Source organism: Anguilla rostrata, chromosome 10 (assembly GCF_018555375.3).
Source record: "Anguilla rostrata isolate EN2019 chromosome 10, ASM1855537v3, whole genome shotgun sequence".
NCBI lineage: Eukaryota > Metazoa > Chordata > Actinopteri > Anguilliformes > Anguillidae > Anguilla > Anguilla rostrata.
The window spans coordinates 8,050,322-8,070,133 of NC_057942.1; the positions used below are offsets into that span (position 1 = coordinate 8,050,322).

Genomic DNA, 19,812 nt, shown 5'->3' on the forward strand with positions numbered 1-19,812 from the left:
GGGCTGGGTGTTTCTGTGCATCCGTTTGAGTAGGAGTGAATGAGAAGTCAAACCCACTTCCTCCTTTGAGAGAGAGAGAGATCTGAAAAAATAGCTTTAGGCAATATTGACACTATGTTATGAGTAAATTAATCAGAATTAAGAACAGTCACAAAAATAATAAAGAGGAGAGTCCTCACACATGCGCACAAGCACAATACACACTTATGTTTTTTTTTTTTTTAGAAAAATAACTCGAGAAATGATTCTCGTAGGGACAAGTAAGAACATGTTCGGAAGTTCAGAAAAGAGAAATGTCAGTCCGCAGGAAGGAGGAAGTGAGGTAGAGCGCGAGGTTTTCTGCATGTATGTGGCGGACGGAGAGGCTGCATGTGTACAGCTCGCAGAGTGTGTGAGCGCACGCGTGTGTGTGTGTGTATGTCTGTCTGTATGTGTGTGTGTGCAAACTGCCCTTTCACGTAAAGGACAATGTCTCTCAAGCTGCCTCGCAACTGGGACTTCAGCACCTTCAGAGCTGAGACCAACAAGATAGGTAAGAGTCCCTCCACAGGGGCGGGCTACTTATTTTAGCATCTCTGGTTTATGGCTTTGGTGTGTGTGTGTGTGTGTTTGTGGGGTTGGGTGGGTTTGCACCTTACAAATTCACAAGTGGAAAGACCATATGTGTGATCTGAGGCTTACCTGTGGCACAGTTAGGAGTTCTGAAAATACCCTCTCTGAAAAAAATTGTAGTTTAATTTAGGTGTTTTTCATGGAAACTACTTGCTCGTGCTACATGCCAAGAGAACTGATTGTTTAGAAGCTTACGTTGGTCGAGAACCTGCGGCCGGGGTGTTAGGCTCCTGAGTAATCCTGACTAATGACTTCATTAAGGGACTCTTCTAGTTAACACTGCCCAGTATTGTGCTTTTAGTTCATTTTCCCAATCTCTTGGTTGGATATCCTCAAACATTTTTTACAAGTGATAAACCATACCTGGAGGCAGCACAAGTGCCGTGTTGCTCAATAAGCATTTAGTGTCGTGTTTGCTATGCGAGAGGAGTGGTTGGGTTTAAGTACACTGCACGTGCTGGTTAGCTAATTTGAGCAATTAGGAGATATGAGGATGGGGTTAGCTCTGAAATGGATGTGCACATGAACGTCCAGGAGTTTGAGTGTGTGTGTGTGTGTGTGTGTGTGAAAAGCCTATGATGCTGTCATGATCTGTGGATTCTGACATCATCGCCTGGGCTTTGGCATTGGAAGGCCAGTGTTCATCTCGGTTATGGTAACATACTAGTATCACCGTCCGTGCCCTTGGTCAGTTTCAGAGCTGATATTGTGCTCTCTCACTAAACTTCGCCCAGGAACAAAAAGTCCCCTGTGCATTTCACACATCCAGAGCTGATATTGTGCTCTCTCACTAAACTTAGCCCAGGAACAAAAAGTCCCCTGTACATTTCACACATCTTCCCTTTTATCATTAAAACCAATTGAATTCCCTTTAATTTGATCTCCAGGAAAGTATGGCCAGTTTTGGTTCACGAGAACCATTTTGAGTCTTGCGCTTTGGAACAGGGTGACAAAAACTGTGCAAAACTCATTTTTAAATCCTCAAAGTGAGTTGGGCCAAGACCCAATTAGTCATTCATTTCATTTGTTTTTCTTTTTAAACCTTTGTCTACCCTTTTGCATTCATTTATTTTTAGTAAGATGATGAGCCATGGCCCCTTGTGATTTGTACATAGCACAGGAGGATCTTGTCCTCCATTTCGTTCTAGTCAGCAGCTTTAACCGTCTGCATGATTGATTTAAAATGTGCATTGTGTTAAAGCTCGTCAAAATTCCTAGGGTCTTAAAGCGCCTTCTTAATGAAATGCACTTGCTGTTCTTACATCAGCTCAGACTGGACGCACTTGGCCGACGCACAAGTCTTGTCCAATGTAAGACGCACAAAGACATACTGTAATGGGCTCCACATGGCAAAGGGCTTCTGGTAAACGGTTCTGTTGAAAACAAAACGGGGGGGGGGGGGGGGGCACTGACACGTAACACTGAGAAGCAAAGTTATCGAAGTCCCCTGCTTCTCATCAAAACATTTTTCACCGAAGATGGAAACGCATTGAAAAATGTTTTGCAACATTGGAAGTCCCCCCCCCCGAACACACACACACATTACTTCCGCTCTGTTACTTTGTATCACTCTCCCACTCTTTCTCTGTCTGTCCCTGGGTTTTGACAGCCGGAAACTGATGCAATGAGAGACGTTTTACAGTACCTGATTGCCTGTGTTATAGCAGAACCATAAATAGTAAAGCTTCCTTTGCTTACAGAGAGCGTAGTGACCTCACTGCCTTGTGTCTGTACATTACCCAGGTCTAATCTCTGCATGTGAGTGCTCTGTAGGCCCACGGTCTCCCTCACTGTGTTTAAATACCAGTGGGTCTCAGGTGTCATAGTCAGACAACAGTAATGATGAGCGCGGGATAATTACACGCGTCTTCCCAACCGCAGGATACTTTTGCAGCGGCGCTACGAATTTATGGCATTGCACCAGGTTTCCACCCGGATACCAGAGAAAAGTGGTGGTGTGAGAGTACACTGCAGTCAGAACTGAGATCCTTGGCTAGCCAATGAGGCAAGGCTGACCAAAGCAATGGGGGGTGGTCAAGCGTAATGTTTTCAGACTAGTGACACATTCTCCCTCTACGGCAGCAGTGTTCCCGAGGGCTGTGCCATCTGCTATTTTTTTGTAGCTTCCTTTCAATCGAGCAGCATTTCTCTATTAGCAGAAAATTTCTTGGTGCACCAAAGTCCAGCAGACACTATATACATCCAGGGTGGGAAGTTGACATCCCTTCCCGGAAAGGGAATTCTTTACTAGTGTGAAAAGGGTACATTCTACGCAAGCACGGAGGATGACAGGAAATTAGCCAGTCGAATGTCATTCATGACTGGAATTCGCAGCTACGAATTCTGTTAACAGTATCCGAATGTAGCTGGAGGCTTTGCAGTCATTTCATAGTAAAAACCATGAGTAATTCTCCCGAACTGGACAGCTCAGCCTTACTGCTCATTCCAGATGTATGAACATGATATTCCCGGATTCAGGGGAACAACGTGGGATTGGACCACCCTTTATAGGAGTGATCTTCATTCCTGGTCCTGGCAGGCTCTCTGCTGATTTTTGTTGTCACTCGGCACTTAATTGATCAATTAAAGCATTCAATTGCACAGTTAACCTCTATCTGGTGCAGTCGCGTATGGCAGGTAGAATACCAGAAGTCCTGTCACAGTCAAAATGATTATTCCCGCCTCTTCTGTTATAAACATAATAGGGATTGCTTGATATAGCATTTGTTTGTTTTTCCCACGTTGCTAAAGCAGACAGTATAAGTATACCCGATCTCTTTTTTGATTAGAAAAAAACCTGATTGGAGCTGCATCACAGCCTTTTACTTGCGAGGGTGTGGTACATGCGATGTGGTGGTGTGTGTGCATGGGTTTCGAACTGTCTGCGCTCGCCAGGGACAGGGCTCTCAAAACAGACCACAGAGGCTGTGGTTCTGATGGTGGCCTTCAAAAGCCTCAGCGTGCAGTGGCTCGCGCTGCCTCTTCCTGTTTGTTTAGCCCTCTGGAACGTCTCTCATCTGCTCCTGCTTCACAGTGAATCGACAACAGCTGAGGACTTAATAGTTATCTCGCTAGTCACTTCCATGCCTCCCTTTAAACCTATACTTCACCATTCATTTGTTTCTGTTTGCTCTCCTTCCTATACTTATCTGCCCAGTTTTTCCTCCAACCCAGTTTCACAAGGGGGCAATTCTTAAAATGGAGTAACTGTGGCCTCTCCATGACCGACAGATTAAACATAAATGTTGTTGGTTTACATAAAACGCCAACAGACACATCGATTGGTCGCTTACGTTACAAGCATAAATGACAACTGAAATGTGTCAGGTTTTTTCTGCGTCGTTCCCAGGACATGCTGACCTCGCCGCGTGCTTCTGAGTTTAGCGCGTTGTCTTCAGTTGTGGCACAAGGGGTGGGTGAGTGTCCCACTGAATAATCATAGGCAATATGTGGACGAACTTGAGTAAATCCACGAGCCGCCTAGCTAGTGAAACTCGCGCAAGCAGGGCGCACGTATCATCAATAATAAGGGCTCTCCGTCACAGTGCACTGGGGTAATGGCCCTAGCGCTAGTGTTCCGCATCTCGTTTCAACGCCGTACACGTCCATATATGGAGTTCGGTTTTGACTTGCCACGCATTGAGCAAAGTGAAATCAGTTTTATCTTTATTCGAAGGAATTTTAACCTCTTATTCTTTTCTTTCAGTGGTCCGCGCGCCCACTCGCTCGTGTGTAAACGGTCCCGAGGAAAGCAAGCCTTTCCTACAGTCGCTGAACAGCAGAACAATCAGTTAGGCCAAACTCATTGTGTTCATCAGGAAGCGTCTGGGGTCAAGCTGTGGCAGTGCGCTTCCTCTTTGACACCACACGCACTGACACAAACAGCCTCGTGTGCTTATTCGATCGCGACGGTACAAAAATAGACACATACACGCTAACGTCACAATAATTCTATTTATTACTTTATCCGTCGAAATTGACAAAGATTTATTGGCTGCTCTGTTCGCTGTGCATTGAACTTCGGGCTAGGGTATTTTAGGTTTTTCTAACAGCCCGCCTCGTTCTCCTCGCTTGCTTTTTCGTTTGTACCCATCTGTCTACCACCTTCGTATTCGTGTGGAAAACCCCGGTTTCTTACCTGCAGCGCGGTCCAAGAGCGTCATGCCAGGGGAAGGCGGCGCGGGGGCGTGCCGGCCGGGTTCGCCTAAATCCTCCGAGCGACCGCTGAAGACCGGGTGGCTAAAGAAGCAACGGTCCATCGTGAAGAACTGGCAGCTACGCTACTTCGTGCTGAGAGGGTATACCCTGTACTACTACAAGGACGATAAGGATAATGCCTTTCAGGTGAGATATGGAGGGGGACACCACATAGGTTCTGGGTGACTTACTAGTTCTCTCGACAGTGACATAAAGCCAGCTTATTTTGTAATGATAAATAGCTTGTCATTTCACCGCAGTTTTACTGTACCATCTACATTTTTAGCGTATAGCATAAGCGTATGAAGACCAAATACTTTATTTTAAGCACATTCGAGTGGTTACTTTAATGCAAGACTCTGGTGCACAGATTTATCATGACGCATGCGACCGTTCTGGCGTGCTTTTCAAGTTTGTCACTTGCTACTTTCAAGTTCAGACTCAGCGTTTTGCATATTATCCTTTAATTAACTGTAGAAAGATAAACATTTTCAGTTTCCTTTCAGCAGGTCAGAAATATATATTTAAAAAATTGACATTGGAAAGGAAAATCTACTAATATGTTAGGATTTCAAAAGTTAAGTTAAGAAGTAATATGGGTAATCAGGTTCTTCTTTTAGTGTTGCTTAAAGTGTTTCACACCTTCACCCACCCTCCAAAAAGGCTTAAAGTTCAAGTTGAGGAGGCGGTGACAAAAGACGGGTCAAAATAAAAGCGTGTGAATGCACCAGCAGCGCGGGCAGAAATATTAATACAGTTGGACTTGCATAGAACTTGGTGGGCCAGGGCTACAGTACCTAGCTGGGCATTTACATTTGGGTGTGGTGTGGTGGTTCAGCCAAGATAAGTGTGTCGGCCAGGACACTGTGGAAGGGGCTGTGGGCCACCCTGGCTCGCCCATGCCTACGCCAGTCAAACCTGTGTCAAATACGTATTTGTTTTGGATTCAAATACTTTTCTGCGCTCCATTGATCTTGCCTGGTGTAATTGAGCTTGTCAGTATGACCAGAAGGTGAGCGTATATAATTGGTTCCCATACACCAGGCAAGGTCAGTAAAGCGTAGAGAAGCATTTGAATCCAAAACAAATACGTATTTGGCCCAGGTCTGACGCCAGTGGGATGCACACATCTAATTGACGACCTTATCGAAGCGCACAAAGCAGCGCCTGGTTAGGAGGAATGACTCGGCCCAGAAATCTCAGCTTGTGTCATGTCACCCGCCTGCCATGCGTCTTGTCACACCGTTGATCATGAGTATCATGACTAGTATCATGGCAGTGTCATAAGTAGGGAACTGGGCTTGTAACCCGAAGGTTGCAGGCTTGATTCCCAGCTGGGGCACTGCTTTTTTTTTTTTAACCCTTGAGCGACGTGCTTAACCTGAATGAATCCAGGGTACATCCAGCTGTATAAGTAGATACTCTGTAAAAATGCTAAGAGTTGTGTAAATTGCACTGGGATGGGAGTAATGTAAAAGGCAATAGCCAAACGCTCTTCTCATCACTTCCACCCCAAAGGGAAGGCTAAATTTGATAGTACGTGCTGTGGAGGATGTTTTTCTGTTTGCACTCCCGGTCACTTCTTCCCTGGATCTTTAATCTCATCCCCTTTTCCTCTTCATATGTGCTGCTTCCCTCCTGTTTGCAGGGCCACATCAACCTGAGGCCAAGCCAAGTGAACGAGCTGCCGTCCAGTACAGATGATCCCGGGAAGTTCCTCTTCGAAATTATCCCAGGTGAGATCGACCCCAGTGTCTCTTTCTGTCTCTTTCTCCATCTCTCCCTCTTTCTCTCTCATTTTTCTCTTTCTATCTCTGCCCCCTTCTCTTTCTAACTCTCCCCCCTTTCTCTCTCTCCTTTTTCTCTTTCTAACTCTCTCTCCCTCCCTTTCTTTCTCTCCTTTTTCTCTTTCTATCTAACCCCCTTCCTCTCACTTCTTTTTCTCTTTCTAACTCCCTCTCTGTTCTTGCGTGCTTGTACTATTCTTGCATGCCAGTTACATATTTCCATTTTTCTGTTGCTGTTGGCAATTTGACAGTTTAGAATTTATAGTCTTCTGTATGGCTATCACAGATGAATTATTGTTTTTATGCAACAGATAAAATACCTGAATCCACCTTTTTTGAAATATGTTCAAAACTCACACACGGTGCAGTAAATACATTTATGGAAAATGCAGTAAATGTCTCTGAAAACAGTACATGCTGTTTATGGGTTGAGCATGTAATACAATGGTTCGGAAACTGTGTCCATAACTTGTACCATTGTACCCTTGGGCAAAGCAGTTAATCTTGATTCCTGCAGTAAAGGCTCTTTACCATTTAATTAAGTGGATGTTTAATCCAGATTTATGAATTGATTATATTCTTTGAAAACAATAACAAATGCAGATTGTGTAGCGTGCTCTGGAGAGTGTCTGCTTCATGTACATTTAGTCCAAAACCCTGACGTGGGGCTCGAAAAATCTTGATATGTGAATCTCCAACTGTCTGCTGTTAGAAGGCTGTAATGCTAAGCACTGGAAGAGCTTTATCAGGTCCCCAGTAGGGGAATTTCGGCTGGTCTCAGACGCCCTACTTGTTCTTGGTTGTACCCAGGCAGCTCCGGGGATCGTGAGCGGGACCCCTACGTCCTGATGGCCAATTCCCAGAACGAGATGGAGGAGTGGGTCCGCACCCTCCGCAGGGTGATTGGAGTACCCTCCAGCGGAGGTACAGACCCCCTCGCCTACAGACGGACATACTGGACCTGAGTTCTCCGTGAAAAATGGTGCCGTCTTTACACAGTTGGGATGCAATATCTACGGCATGGGAACCTGTAGTTACTGCTGAAAGACGATCAGCAGATCCCCATACACCCACCAGTCTTTATCAGACCTGGGTCAAATATTTGTTTTAGATTCAAATACTTGTCTGTGCTCTGTTGATCTTGCCTGGTGTAATTGAGCCTGCCAATATGAGCAGAAGGCGGGGTTTGCACTTTTTGAGAGCATTTCGTTGGTTCCAATACATCCCGGCACGATCAGTAAAGGGTAGAATAGCATTTGAATCCAAAACAAATACGTATTTGACCCAGGTCTGGTCTATATAAATGTCTAATTAGAGCCTGACATTTGCATTAGGGTTTTCTGGGAGAATTACTCCAGCAGTGTAGCCGATGTGCTCATGAATAAATTTTGACTGTGGAGCAGGGATGAAACCAAAGATTGACACAGTATAAATGAATCATTAACTCCTGCATCAAACGCATGTGATTTGTGCCGCTGCATTAAAAACTTATGAGAGGGAGCAGTCGTAAGTGTTGGCTGTGGGAGTTACTTACCTGTTTGAACTGAGAAAATGATTTGAACAGTATGTAACAAGGAACTTGAGAGACAGTGTGTACTTGAATGCCAAACGGATATGAAAGTCTGACGATTCATTTAATGAATCATTAAACGATTCAAACGTGTCCAAACAGGCATCACCCCCTGCTTTTCTGTTCTTTTTTTGTTTTATCTAGAAAGTATTTTGAGTAGCATGGACAACCGGCACTTTATAATAATAATTATTATTTTTATGTTTTAGTAGAAATAGTAGTAGAGGAGTGGATGTGTAGCGTAGTGCTTAGGGAAGTAGGCTTGTAATTCCCGGATGGGGCGGTGCCATTGTAACCTTGAGTATGGTAGCTACTTAATCTGAATTTAATTAAGTAAAAATATACAGCTGTAGTAGCATTGGTGGTGGTAGTAGTAGCAGTGGTAGCAGTAGTGGTGTGGGTAGCAGTTGCAGTGGTAGCAGTGGTAGTAGTAGCAGTGGTAGCAGTAGTGGTGTGGGTAGCAGTTGCAGTGGTAGCAGTGGTAGTAGTAGCAGTAGTGGTAGCATTCATAAAGCCAGTTTATGCTGCTTTGCACTCTCCTGTCTCCAGTAAGTGCCCAAATCCCTCACGCCTCCCGTGCTTCCACCCCCCCCCCTCCCCTCCCCTCCAGCAGTGTTTGGGAAGAGCCTGGGCGACACGGTGGCGTACGAGCGGCGGTTCGGCCCCCACCTGGTGCCCATCCTGGTGCAGGAGTGCGCGGAGTTCATCCTGGAGCACGGGCTGAGCGAGGAGGGCATCTTCCGCCTGCCGGGGCAGGACAACCAGGTCAAGCAGTTCCGGGACGCCTTCGACGCGGGGGAGAGGCCCTCCTTTCCCAGGTGAGCCGCGCGGGACGCCTCCCCTTTCCCCCCCCCGCTGATCTCAGACCAGCCGACTGTTCTCATTGCAGCAGTGGTTCCCAGACCCCTCCTCGGTTACCCCCAGCCGGATCCAGGTTTTCGGAGTGTTCCACCTCAAAGCTCTTGATTGGTCACATCAGGTGTGCTTCAGATGGACCACCTGAAATACCTGGATCTGGCTGCAGGTACCCAAGGAACGGTTTCAGGACCGCTGAATTAGAGGACACCAGTCCTTAAGATACAACAGCACTGAACCAGACCTGGGTCAAATACATATTCTAAATACTTTAACTCTTTCAATGGCAGTAGAATTTCAAAACATAGGCTATAAGCTTTTTTGAAAAGACGATATTTCTTTAAAAATTTGTCAGACATCTATGAGAATTGTTCTCGGTGTCTAAAGGGTGCTGAAGTGTGTTAAAGTAAGCAACTTGTCCCGGGACGCTGGCTTTGTCATCTGAGAACTCTGGTCATTTTTAAGGGAGCTAGATAACAGCGTAGCGCACAGGAAGTGTGGTGTATAGAGCTTTGTGTGGTAGGGCCCATGACACCCTGTCACCCGTATAAGCCCTGGTGGCCTACTTTTCCTTGTAAAGCTTGTGCTCAGTTTCTTTTTTCCTTTGGAAGGAGGGCAGATAGCCTGTGCTGCTTGTGCATTTTTCCCACTTGCTTCAGATGGGGGGATCGAACTCGCGGCCATGGCGGACATGGCGGCCATGGCGAGGCTCAAACTGGCCCTTTTTCTTTCTGTTTGATTCCCTCTGGAAAATGTCCGCACATGTTCAAAGCTTAAAAGATAAGGGTCACTCTCAAGGCATCCGTTACATGCGTGTCTGTTGGCATGGTTACTGAGATGGAGAGAGAGAGAGAGAGAGAGAGACAGAGACAGAGACAGAGAGGGAGTGAGAGAGCGAGTAAGAGAGTAATAGAGAGAGAGAGCTAATATTTTAATTTTGAAATTTAATGTTGTTGTTAGTACTTTTATCGTTGTTATTATTGTCACTGAACATTGGCAATATGTATTTCAAAATCGGTCATGCCAGTATAGCATTTAGAATTTGAATTTGAGAGAGAGAATGACAGAAATGGAGAGAGAGAGGGAGGGGGAGAAGAGATTGTGAGAGAGAGAGAGGGAGGGAGAGAGAGATTGAGAGTGAGAGGGGGGAGGAGAGAGAGATGCAGAAGGGGCAGATTTTTACAGATGAACCGTGTTCAGTTTCTCCTCGCCAGCCCTGCAGCTGAAACCACTTCCTGTCTGAGAACGATGCAGAGAGCAGAGAGTTGCTTCAGATGCGCTGAGCAGACACTGCTGAACGCCCGCCTGGCGCAGTCACCTTCATTATACATTCACCACAGTTACCCTTCAAAAGCATCTTTACGCGTGTGCTTTATATAAAGAACCGAAGACAACAATTACTATGATATTATGACATGCTATGATAGAACACTTGCACTGTGAACCCGTTTCATTCAGTTGTATTTTAAAATGAGTTAATTTTGTTTCTTAATCCTGAAAGTTCTAATAAAAGTGACGGAGCTCTTATACTGCCCACTAGAGGATTATTTGGTAATGACCTTTTGAGACCAAAATGCTTATGCAGTGCTATGGCAATTTACATTGTCACTAGTCAGCAGTGAGCCTGTTTGGTGGGCTGCCAGTCAGAAGTATTATCTTTATCTTGGGGCATAAGGAGCGTTTTAAATGCAGAAGGAAATAGCTAAACACGAAAGTAAATAATCGCAGTTGTCTTTAATAGTTAGCAGATGCCCTTATCCAGAGTGACTTATGCAGATACATTTTTGTACAACTTTTCTATACAGATGGTTATTTCACTGAAGCAGATCAGCTTGGGTACTTTGCTTAAGGCCCAACAGTTGTGCCTAAGCAGGGAATAAGACCTGCAGCCTCTGAGTTTCTGAGCTGTTATACAACAGTCACTTTTTGACTGTCTCTGCCAATACCTAGTGTGAATGCATTTTTTTTTTGGTAATGCACTGCAAATACATGCCATCAAATAGAGCTCACCAGACTTTAGAAGCCTGATGATCATTTACTGGAATATTTTATGAAATATTACTGAAATATTTAATAGAAATGTGTCAGGCTCGCCCTCAGGAATGAAGAAAATGACAGCGTGTAATTTATGCCCTGCAGTGACACAGATGTCCACACGGTGGCGTCCTTGTTCAAGCTGTACCTGCGGGAGTTGCCTGAGCCCGTGATTCCCTGGTCCCAATACCAGGACTTCCTGGACTGCAGTCACCTGCTGAACCCAAACGGCAACCTGGTAGGAGCTCGCTCTGGTGCCACGCTGTCACCGTGACAACCGCTACCAACCGTGTGATCTTCATGGCAGATACACACATTTCGGTTATCGTTTAAACTGTCTGAATATTGTCATGGAAACCTCCTCCGCCCATACCTTCAAAAGCTAACTGTTAATTTATGTCTTACTGTACAGCATACACACAGTTTCTTAGGCTTTTAGAAAGCATCAGTATATTTTAATAATAGATCTAAATCTATCACTTAAACCAATATACTAATACCAGTGGCTAGGAACGTAAGTTGTACCGATGTTGTCGATACTTAAACACTTAAGTGCATTTAGCAGATGCCCTAAACCAGCGCAACCTAATAGAGCTCGTGCAATCCATTCGTACAGCAGGATATATTACTGAGGCAATTCAGCTTAAGTACATTACTCAAGAGTAGCAATGGCAGCGGCCCATGTGGGAAACGAGCCTTCCTAGTGAATCTTGTTGTCATTAATTTTATATTATTATGACATTGTATTAATATTAGAATAACAGATGTGTGAGCCTGGCTGCTGGCATCTTTCAAACTGGCCCAGCCTCAGTTTGGGGAACATTTCCTTTTTCCTCAGGGATTCCTTTTCCTTTTGCGAAAAAAAGTTTGGTTCTTTAGAGAAAGGCTTTAGAGTGACAGCTGATTGCTGACGTGCGCTTGTTTGTCCTCGCATAGCCTGTGATCTCCCGAAAGATAAAGGCGCTTGTCCAGTGGACTGAACACAACATAACACTAAAGCAAGTTAGGGACTAGTAAATGATGTTAGTTTTTGACAAATTTGACAGTAAAATAGAGCTGCTTGTGTCATAAGCTGCATTTCAAGCCACTCACACACACACACGCATGAAAACACACACAAACACACGCAACTTGTGGAATTTTGTGTGCTTAAGAATTATGAGCTTGTGATTCATCATGATTGCATCATCCCATTGATTGTATTGAATTATAATTCCAATCATCTTTTATTCTGTGCGGTGCATCAAGCACAGGAGAAGATGCATCATTTGTTATTTCAGAAATGAAACAGGCCCGGTCAGGGTTCCGATGTCCACTCAGTGATGTTTCTACCACATACTTTCAGGGTCGTGAAAAGCTGGAGAAGCAGATCTCCCTCCTCCCGAGAGCCAATTACAACCTGCTCAGCTACATCTGCAGGTAACCCGCACCTTTTCCCAGAAAAAAAACAGAGTTACAACCTGCTCAGCTACATCTGCAGGTAACTCGCACCTTTTCCCCAAAAAAAAAACTGAGTTACAACCTGCTCAGCTACATCTGCAGGTAACTCGCACCTTTTCCCCAAAAAAAAAACTGAGTTACAACCTGCTCAGCTACATCTGCAGGTAACTCCCACCTTTTCCCTGAATGAAAAACGGACTCGTGCGGACGCAGGCATTCTGTTCACCAAGGGTGGGCTACCCTGTTCCCCGGGGGGGGGATACGCACGTCTCTGTTTCCGCCGGTTAACAGAAACTCGGTCAGGCTCAGGAGATGGCACCGTTGGCATCGGCTGCTGTCATTCTTGCGCCAGTCAGTGAATGTTTCTCTGATGCCAGATCACGTGTGCGATTGGGGCTAATTAAATAATTAAAAGCAAGAAGCTGGCGTGAAATCCCGGACCGGATGCAGCCGTCCAGGATCGGGGGGTGTTTCCCAGCCCTGCTGCGCGCAGTCATAGCACTGAGACGGACTCCGAGCCTCCCTTTACCGAGCCGCTTCATGTTTACCTTCGGGTTTTTATCTCCGCTTCAGCAATTATGACTTCGTCTTGCCTGACCAGACCCGGTTCGAACGCGTGATTGAAAGAACTTCAATGGCAGCAGCATTTTAAAGGCGCTCTCTGGCAGACCCCCCTCACGCTTCTCAGTGAAACTCGTTTCCAGAGGTGGAAAGTCCGGGGAGTCACAAAGTAAAAGTCCCGCCGTGTGTTTCTGTCCCCCATGGATTCAGCCAACTGATTTCACCAGTTAGCTCTAGCTCCTGACTGAAGAATTGTGCTTAATTAGCAAATCCAGGCGATTGGAACAAAGTACTGGGGTGGAATTTTACTTTCCGAACCTGGATTTTCCACCTCTGCATGTTTCTCGCCAGATTTGTACACGCATATACGTGAGGAATCTTAGCCCTGAGTACTGATGAGAACATTCTGAATATTGGCGCAAATCTACGGGAATGTTAGCGTCCCAAATAAAGCAGGTGGGCCTGAACGTCTGGGCCTGGACGATAAGCAGCGGTGGTTCTGTTCTGCGGCAGGTTCTTGTACAAAGTTCAGCAGAACTCCAAGGTGAATAAAATGAGCGTGGAGAACCTGGCCACGGTCATCGGGGTGAACCTGCTGAAGCCGCAGATAGAGGACCCCGTCACCATGATGAAAGGTGAGTCACCTGACCCCTGACCCCTGACCCCTGACAGGCATTTAGCAGACGCTCTTATCCAGAGCAGAGAATTGTATCCAATTATACAGCTGGATATATACTGGAGCAATGCAGGTTAAGTACCTTGGTCAAGGGTACAACGGCAGTGTCCTACCGGGGAATCGAACCTGTGACCTTTAGGTTACAAGACCAACTCCTTAGCCATTATACTACACTGCCTCACGACCCCTGACCTCTATGCTGCAGGTAGCCACAGGTAGCATGCACTCCCCCAGGGGACTCGCATATGGGTCCGTTGGTTTACCCCTCTCTATCCAGCCTGCACAAATGCCGCTCAGGTGGCTGTCAGATGATTGTTAAAGCATTTGGATGTATTGAGCCAGTGTATTGAGCCAGTGCCGAGCGTTGTAATAGCTGGTACACAGGTTATGAAATCGCTGTCATTATAAAACAGTGGGAAAGACGCTTTAACGCATAGATACTGCCCGCAGACAAAATGTTTGTCTCAGTCTGTCACTGCATGCTTTGTGCTGTCACTCACACTGGCATGTGTTCCAGACCTGTGTCACGCGCTTCAGGAAGTTTAGTCAAAAAAACAAAGAAAATACCTAAGGGAAAGAGTAAGCAGTATGTAGTGTAGTGCAAGGAGGGGAAGAAAACCCAGAGGGCCTCTACCACTCTCAAAACAGGATATATTGGATATATATGGAAAAAACAAAACATATAACGTGTCAGTTTTCCTCCATGTCTGCCTAAGGGCAGAACATTTTGTGCTGCATTCAACACAGTCCGCATTAAAAAGTCTCCCACTGTAACACATAAATTGTGCATTTGTAACACAAAAGCAGTAGCTTTGACGCAAAATGTGGGAAGTAACACAGAAGTGGTAACACAAAAAAGTCCTTTTAGAAAAGAACATTTTTCACAAAAACAACATTGATTAAAAAAAAAAGAAACACTTTTCACCAGTGAAAACCTGGAGATCACTGGCAGTCTATTTTCTGAGTATTTCCATATGAGTGTGTGTTTTGCTTGGCGGTGTTTTGTTGGAAATAACCTGGGATCTGCCCCAGGACTGAGGAGGCTGTGTGCCCTGTGCCCACTCCATCTCCCTGGTTACGGCGCAGGTACGTCGCAGATCCAGAAGCTGATGACGGTGATGATCCGGCAGCACGAGAGCCTCTTTCCCCCCTCCAAGGACGTGCCGCCTTCGCCCCCCTCCAAAAAAACGGCCCGCAAGAAGCACAGCGTGCCCCGCAGCTTCGTGGGATGGGACGCTGCCGAGGTGTGTGTGGATAACGGCTTCTACACACACACACACAGGCGCGCGCACACTCACACACGCACAGATACGCACGCGCGCACACACATGCGAGCGCGCACACACAGACACACACTGAATGGTTTCAGATCTTCGGACAAAATGTAATGTTAGACAAGGGGAACCTGAGAAAACTCAAAACTCATTTCAAAATTATTATTTTGTTTATTCAATGATCAAAGAAAATTCCAGTAGAGATGTGAAAACAAAGCCATTTCTAAGGCTCTGGGGCTCCGGTAAACCATAATGAGAGCCATTGTCTTCAAATAAACGCTTGGAACAGTGGGGAATCTTCCCCGGGGTGGCCTGCCAAAATTTCTCCAAGTACGCTGCTAAAACTCCTGGAAGTCACAAAAGATCCCATAATAGCATCCAAAGAATTGCAGGCCTCTCTAGCTAAGCCTCTCCGCTAAGGTCACTGTTCATGACTCCACAATGAGAAAGAGACAAAAATGGGATTGTTTGGAGCAGTAGCAATGCAGGAGCCACCGCTGACCAAGAGAAAGATCAATGCTCATCTCACATTTGCAAAAAGAAAAACATCCAAAATACATGGATGATCCCCAAGCCTTTTGGGATAATGTTATATGGACCGATGGATGACACGGGTCCCATTGTGTTTGGCACAATACAGCCTTTCACAGTAAGAACATATGCAGAAAGAAAATAATCCAAAACACAAAAGCAAGTCCACATCTGAATGGCTGAAAATAAACAAAATTTAAGTTTTGGCATGGCCTAGTCAAAGTCCTGACTTGAACCCGATAAAGATGCTGTGGCAGGACCTGAAATGAGCAGTTCATGGTTCGAAAAGCCTGTCTGAATGAAAGCATTTCTGCATTGAAGAGTGGGCTAATAGCCCTCCGCACCAATGTGAAAGACTGGTTATTATATTATAGGAAGTGCTTGGTTGCGGTTATTGTCGTTAAAGGTGATGCAACCAGTTATTAACTTCAAGACCGCTCCTGATTTCACTGTGCTGGTGTCCTTTCTCCAGAGCGAAACTCTGTCTGAGTCCCCAGAGGAGGACGGTCCTGGGACGCTGGGAGGTGAGGCGGGAGATGACGAGGGGTCAGAGGTCACCACCCCTGCACAGCCACCCTGCCCTTCCTCCCTCTCCTCCTCCTCCTCCTCCTCCTCTTCCTTAATGGCAGACCCCTGGACTGGGAGCCCCCGCAAGCGGACGCAGACCCTCCCCTCCCTGGGGGCCAGAGAGGGGGTGGGGCACGCGGGGCTCCACAAGGGCAGTCTCCGGGGGACGATGGCGGGCCCCACCCTTCCTGCTCTGGAGGACGACGCAAAGGGGGGCCTCCCCGAGGAGAAGGGGACCCTGTCCGAGGACATCTTCAAAATCCTGGACCTGCAGAGGGTCTCGCTGTTCACGGCGACCAGCAAGGGGGACCACGCGGCCAGGAGCGGGGGATCCACGGAGAGGGGCGCCGCGATCGCCACCAAGCCCGACCCGCCCAAACCCAGCAGCGGCCCCGCCCAGCCCCAAACCCGGCCCCAAACCCGGCCCCCCCAGGAGGAGAGGGCAGAGGGGAGGGCGGAGACGGCGAGGAGTGTGGTTTCCACACCCAGCTCGGAGGCCAAAACAGGACCCCAGAAGAACACACAGGACACGCCCGAGAGCCTCGTTACCAGGTGTGTGTGGCACGGGGCGACATACTAACATACTAACATACTTTTTTAATTATTTACAAACAGGCACTGATACTAATGGACTTACTGGCAGTTGAACCTCAGACATACAAACGGTGTACGAAGCTGGAAGTGGCTCCACTTTAGCTCAGTGGTTCCAACTGAAGCCAAGTGCATACGTGTGTCTTGCGTTATGTTCCAGTCTCTGGAAGAACATCCCGTTACCTTAAGGTCAAATACTTAACCTCTTACGATAATTAAAAATTTTTTAAACCACTCCTGAAGATCCCTTTGAATAGTCAAGGAAACATAATTATAAACACAATATTTTGTATTTGTATTAATATTTGTGAAAGTTTCTTTTTAAACCATTATCAATTTGCAGGAATTTTACAGGCATCTAAACTATTTGCCCACCCGCCCTTAAATGTTTACACTTCTGCCCCCTCCCCCAGTCTACAGCGGAGGAACGAGGAGCTGGTTGCCCGGGTGACGGAGCTGCAGTCTGCGCTGGACGCGGAGAAGCGGCTGGTGACGTCGCTGGAGATCCGGCTGAGGAACGCCGAGCGCAGCCGCGACCAGGCGGAGCAGCGCAACCAGGAGCTGGACCGGGAGATCCAGAGCTTCCTGTCCCGCCGGACCGCCGTGGGGCCGCCGTAGAGCCGCCGTGGGACCGTCACGCTCACGCAAGCACCCCGGAACCCAGAACAACCAGAACCGCCCACCCCTACCCAATCCGGCCCTAATCCGGGGCCAACACTCCCTAAGACCCCTGACCTTTCACCCCCACCCTCCCGAAACTCAGACTGCCGATTGGTTAACTGAACGCGTGCCCTGGGGATGCGGGTTCTGTGGGCAGACGGACATCGTTTTTTTAAAAACGTGCGCTTTATAAGAACGTGTTTTTGAGACGGGCTCTTGTGCTGCTGAAGGCAGCTGACCTCCGGTCAGGACTCCAGTCTGTGTCGGCTGTACCTGCCAGTGAGCCGAACCGCAGTAAACAGCAGCCCCGCGCTGTTCGGCCATTTTGTGTCTTGAGTTGTCCAGGGGATATCATGCGCACACATCCCTGGCTGCCGTTTCCCACACTGATAGCGAGCCCGTCCGTCGCTGCACGCTCACGCTCTTTCCTGTCAGGTCCCAAGTCAAAACAACTCTATCGCCGCTGAATAATAAACAGGACACCCCAAGACCAGGGCTCAAAACCACAGCCACTGTTACAATAATAATAAACTGTATTTATATAGTACGTTTTATACAGCACAGCACAGTGCAATGCAATGTCCTTTACAAGAAAGGAGAATCAATAAAATGAGAGTCAGAATATGATAGAATTTTTTTAATATATATATATATATCGTACTGTGCAAAAGTCTTAGGCACCCTAGATTTTTAAATATAATATATAGTATATATTTGGTCTTAGATGTTTATTTTTTGTTTTCTGCATTAGTGTGTCAGTAGAAAAGAGCAAATTTGAGATTTCCAAACATGAATTTTCCAAAAGATGAAATTTTATAGATACGTTTCTGTATTTTGTTAAATAAAGTAATATTTTAAGTAATAGACTACTTTTCAGATAAAAACTTGATCAAGAGCCAGAAGCAAGCGAAACAGCCAAAATCTGCAGAAGAACTGTGGCAAGTTCTCCAAAATGCTTGGAACAACCTACCAGCCGATTTTCTTATAAAACTGCCGGACAGTGTACCTAAGAGAATTGATGTAGTTTTAAAGGCGAAGGGTGGTCACACCAAACATTGATTTTATTTAGTTTTTAACTATTTACTGCTCTTTATATTATTTTTTTTGATATTTATAACTTTTCATTTCATTATTTTTGAAAGCATCTTAGCTGTACAGCATTTTTTTTACAGGTGCCTAAGACTTTTGCACAGTACTGTGTATATATATATATATATATATATAAAATGTATACTGCTAAAATGAAATAAAATAAGAACAGTAATATTGCAAACGGGTACAAAAGTAAAAGCAGGACTTAAAAGATGTGCTCACATCCACAAGGAGGCTATTCTACAAAGCCATTACATTTTGAAATGATTTAACGGTAAAATAAATTAGAATGATGACTCAGTGGTGAATTAAAGACATTGCTTATGTAAGGTATTAACTTGTATGTTCTGTAATCCCTGGAAATGATAATGACAAATGCATCATTGGTAGAGGATGAAGTAAATCTGTTCTAATTTGCCAGAAACAGGTTTTTAGCTAAATAGCCCGCAGAGTGAAAACTGCCATGGAACGTAATTATTTTTCAAATAACTGCATCTTGTTCTGTATTTGGTGATGTGTGCCCAAAAAATAAACACGTGAATCCGTTTCTCCTGAATCAGTAGCTGAGTCTTCCAAATTCCTTCTGTCAGCTTACTGTAAACATCATGGGACTGATGGGGTGATGGAAAAATTGAGTTATTTTCATCGTAATTTACGTTTTTTTGTTTGTTTGTTTTTGCTTCGTCTGCCACATTGATTTAGCACATTGTTTAGCTGCCATAAACTCACAAAATACAGTGAATTCCAGACAGCCACCTGCTTCCTGTCTGAAGTGTGGTTACAGAGAGAGTGCATTGGCAGTAGCCTCACTTAGTAAGCCTCACCTACAAAAAGAAACGCCAACACCCCCCCCCCTTTCTTACAGCCTGTTCTTACAGTGTAATGGTTAGGGGACTGGGCTTATAGCATGGGGTTTGCTGGTTTGATTCAGAGTTGGGGCACTGCTATTGTACGGTTGTAGCAAGGTTCTGAAGCTGAAATGCTTCAGTGAAATATTCAGCTGCATGAAAGGATCATAAGTAAAGTGTATAAGCTCTGTAAGTCATTCTGGATAAGCGTGTCTAAAGGCTAAAGGCCTAAATGTAGGTCATGCTCGATGTGAACCTCTGAAAGTTATAGTTCCAAGCTGCACTGCTTAAACAGTAAAATGTTCAGTGTTAAATCAACTCTTACAGAGTACAGATGGTCCCTGTTATATACACTCTGTTAGAGTCAAATTAACGCTGGACATTTTACTGGGTACACATATCTGTACCGATCAAAAGAGGGTATCTTAATATGACCGGGAGGCAGAGGGAGTTAGGGTCTCTGGGGGGGGGGGGGGGTTTCAGGGGTCAGAGCTGAGACAGTGGGTTACAGCTGATA

General features: G+C 45.8%; 1 protein-coding gene across 5 annotated transcripts; it reads left to right on the forward strand.

Moving 5' to 3' along the window:
* Window positions 1–295: 295 nt before the first annotated feature.
* On the forward strand, window positions 296–19,003 carry arhgap25 (Rho GTPase activating protein 25). 5 transcript variants are annotated; one of them, XM_064353780.1, is made up of 11 exons: window positions 296–532; window positions 4,757–4,956; window positions 6,458–6,545; window positions 7,407–7,520; window positions 8,780–8,984; window positions 11,161–11,293; window positions 12,401–12,474; window positions 13,570–13,691; window positions 14,819–14,976; window positions 16,010–16,656; window positions 17,109–19,003. In XM_064353780.1, exons 1-11 carry the CDS (start codon window positions 469–471, stop codon window positions 17,311–17,313), a joined length of 2,010 nt encoding a protein of 669 aa, XP_064209850.1. In that variant the 5' UTR covers window positions 296–468; the 3' UTR covers window positions 17,314–19,003. The 5 variants fall into 5 exon arrangements, with proteins under 5 accessions (XP_064209850.1, XP_064209848.1, XP_064209849.1 ...); XM_064353778.1 differs by having other exon boundaries at window positions 299–532; window positions 8,777–8,984; XM_064353779.1 differs by lacking the exon at window positions 296–532 and adding an exon at window positions 3,907–4,028 and having other exon boundaries at window positions 8,777–8,984.
* Window positions 19,004–19,812: the final 809 nt, after the last annotated feature.

What these genes read in the sequence shown, in the direction of transcription:
- arhgap25 (XM_064353778.1), top strand. Translation starts at nt 469, where the DNA reads ATGTCTCTCAAGCTGCCTCGCAACTGGGACTTCAGCACCTTCAGAGCT. An exon ending in CTGCTCAGCTACATCTGCAG is followed by an intron (nt 12,475 to 13,569) that starts GTAACCCGCACC and finishes GTTCTGCGGCAG; the next exon opens with GTTCTTGTACAAAGTTCAGC. An exon ending in CCCGAGAGCCTCGTTACCAG is followed by an intron (nt 16,657 to 17,108) that starts GTGTGTGTGGCA and finishes CCCCTCCCCCAG; the next exon opens with TCTACAGCGGAGGAACGAGG.